The sequence below is a fragment of the Panthera uncia genome (assembly GCF_023721935.1).
Source record: "Panthera uncia isolate 11264 chromosome C1 unlocalized genomic scaffold, Puncia_PCG_1.0 HiC_scaffold_3, whole genome shotgun sequence".
NCBI lineage: Eukaryota > Metazoa > Chordata > Mammalia > Carnivora > Felidae > Panthera > Panthera uncia.
In genome coordinates this window covers 91,287,477-91,290,130 of record NW_026057584.1, presented here as the reverse complement: position 1 = coordinate 91,290,130, position 2,654 = coordinate 91,287,477, and the positions used below count along the sequence as shown (strand labels likewise).

The 2,654-nt window shown below is 41.3% G+C and overlaps 1 protein-coding gene across 1 annotated transcript in view; it reads left to right on the top strand.

Annotated features, from left to right (window-relative positions):
- The window catches only part of THSD7B (thrombospondin type 1 domain containing 7B), a 384,726-nt gene extending 382,449 nt beyond the window's left edge, over positions 1 to 2,277 (top strand). Inside the window, exon 14 of the mRNA XM_049615274.1 lies at positions 2,096 to 2,277. Within this exon, the coding sequence (XP_049471231.1) occupies positions 2,096 to 2,277 (182 nt within the window). The remainder of the gene's footprint in view (positions 1 to 2,095) is intronic.
- Positions 2,278 to 2,654: the final 377 nt, after the last annotated feature.

Genomic DNA, 2,654 nt, shown 5'->3' with positions numbered 1-2,654 from the left:
TCTCTCTCTCTCTCTTTTTCTCTCTCTCTTTCTCTCTTTCTCTCTCTCTCTTTCTCTTTTTCTTTCTCTCTTTCTCTCTATCCCTCTCTCTCTCTCTCCTTCTGTCTCAAAACATTTTTAACACTTCTTTTTGAGAGACAGAGTACCAGCAGCGGAGGGGCAGAGAGAGAGGGAGTCACAGAATCCAAAGCAGGCTCCAGGCTCTGAGGTGTCAGCACAGAGCCCAACACGGGACTTGAACCCACAAACCATGAGATCATGACCTGAGCCTAAGTCGGATGCTCAATGTACTGAGCCACCCAGGCATCCTTCAAAAAGAAACATTAAAAAAAAATAACTTTTGTATTAACTGAGATGATTTAGAGAGTATTTTACAAAGTGTCTTGGCAAAGATTTGTTTGTATCAAAGATGAGACCAGCTTGTTGAACTATTGTGAGCTACCCTCATACGTCTCCCACAGAGAATGAATGAAATAGTACACTCCACCCTTGGTTACAAAAAGAGACATTTTAGTCATCTGCATCTTTTGCCAATGACTGGTTTCCTTTAATCTGATACATCTTTGTTTTTTGTGACATTTAAAAGCTCTTCAAATCATCACTCAGGGAAGAATTAATTGTGACTGTTAGGGGACAAGAAAACTTAAATTTGAGAAGATGAATAGGTTTCTGTATTTTTCATGTTGAATTTTTTTTAATGTTTATTTGTGGGAGGGGGTGGAGAGAGAGCCCAAGGAGGGATGGGAGAGGGAGGGAGGGAGGGAGGGAAAGAGAATCCCGTGTAGACTCTGCTCTGTGAGCTCAAAGCCAGATGTGGGGCTCAATCTCATGAACCATGAGATCATCATGTGAGCCATAATCAAGAGTTGGATACTTAACTGACTAAGCCACCCACATTCCTCAGTTTTTTGTTTGATTGTTTTTTTGTTTTTTAGGGTTTTTTTTTGTTTGCTTTAATAAGGGTGTTCATTTAAAACAATTTTTTAGTGTTTATTTTTGAGAAAGAGAAAGACAGAGTGCTAGTGGGGGATGAATAGAGAGAGAGAGAGAGAGAGAGAGAGAGAGAGAGAGAGAGAGAATCCACAGCAGGGTCCAGGCTCTAAGCTGTCAGCAAAGAGCCTGACATGGGGCTTGAACTCACAAACAGTGAAATCATGACAAGAGCTGAAGTTGGATGCTTAACCCACTGAGCCACCCAGGCACTCCATGAGTACTGATTTTAAAAATGTATATGATACTGGTACTTAGAGATGTGTCTTGCTTCTACCCATGAGTTTCCATCCCAGTTGCTCTCCCTCACGTTAGCTCAGATGTGGCTCCCCTTTTGCCTGAATTTACTGCAGGGGTGTTTCCTCCACTGTCCTCGCCAGATCCTTCCTCCCACCACCTTTTTCTCCCTTTTCATGAGGCATGTCACCAAAAGACAAATGGAATCATCCCTCTCCTAGGTTGTCAGGAGAGTTTAAAACCTGTGGCCCAGATGCTTTAGCATGACCTGTAAGCCCTGTCATGGTTTTACTGTTTTTTGAATCTCTGAAGCCTTACCCCTCACCTTTCCTATGTTTCAACTCCAGGCTTCTCCGGTTCTTGCACATCTGCACACCTACCAAGCTTTTGCCTTTTGTATGTCTACATTTTACTTCTGATAGGACTTTAACTTTTCCTGTTTACAACCTAATTCTCTGATTAACTCCTAATCACCTTTCCAGACAGGCATCACAAACATCACCTCCTCTAGGGGACCACAGGCTGTCTCTTCACTCCACCCTTCCCCAACCCTTAATACCCATTAAGAGCTGAAAATATCTGTGTTGTGTCTCTTAGATGTTTCTCACATTTCAGCTACTTTATTGCCAGTCAGTCTTGCCAGTGGGTGACATGTGCTCCTTGAGGGAGGGACTGTTTAATCACTCTTTCTTCACAACCATCTGGCAAAGAGTCAACACCTCATATATACTCAATAATTAGCAAAACATGATGTAAATCCATGCTTATGGATAAAGAATTTTAATGTACATGTGTTTCTTATGACTGCTATAGCAAAACCACAAACTCACTGGCTTAAAATAACACACTTATTCTCTCACATTTCTAGAGATCAGGAGTCCAAAATCTGTTTCTCCGGGTCAAAATGAAGGTGTCATCAGGGCTGTGTTCCTTTCAAAGGCGTTAGAAGATAATGTGTTTCTTGGCCTCTTCCAGTTTCTAAAGCTGCATTCCTTGGCTAATGGCATTTTCCTGGATCTTCAAAGCCGGTGGCATAGGCGCTTGCTTTAGTGTCTCATTGCCTCCTCCCTCTGTCAAATCCCCTTCTACATCCTTCTTATAAGGACATTTAAGAGTATCTAGCTGTGCTGATAATCCAGGATCATCTTCTCATCTCAATATGGATAACTTAGTTGCAACTGCAAAGTCTCTTTCAACCTATAAGGTAACGTTCACAGGTTCTAGAGATTAGAACTAGGATATCTTTGGGACCATTATTCAGCCTACCATAGTATGTTAAGGCTAGTAAATTTTTGAAAACAAACTTTTTAAAGATGTACTAATGAAAATGAGTTGGAAGCTTCTCAAGTGTTAGAAACATTCACCTAGTGTTCTTTATTTCTTAGTGTGCATTGTGTCTACACAAGGGGGTTTATGTGAATGATATC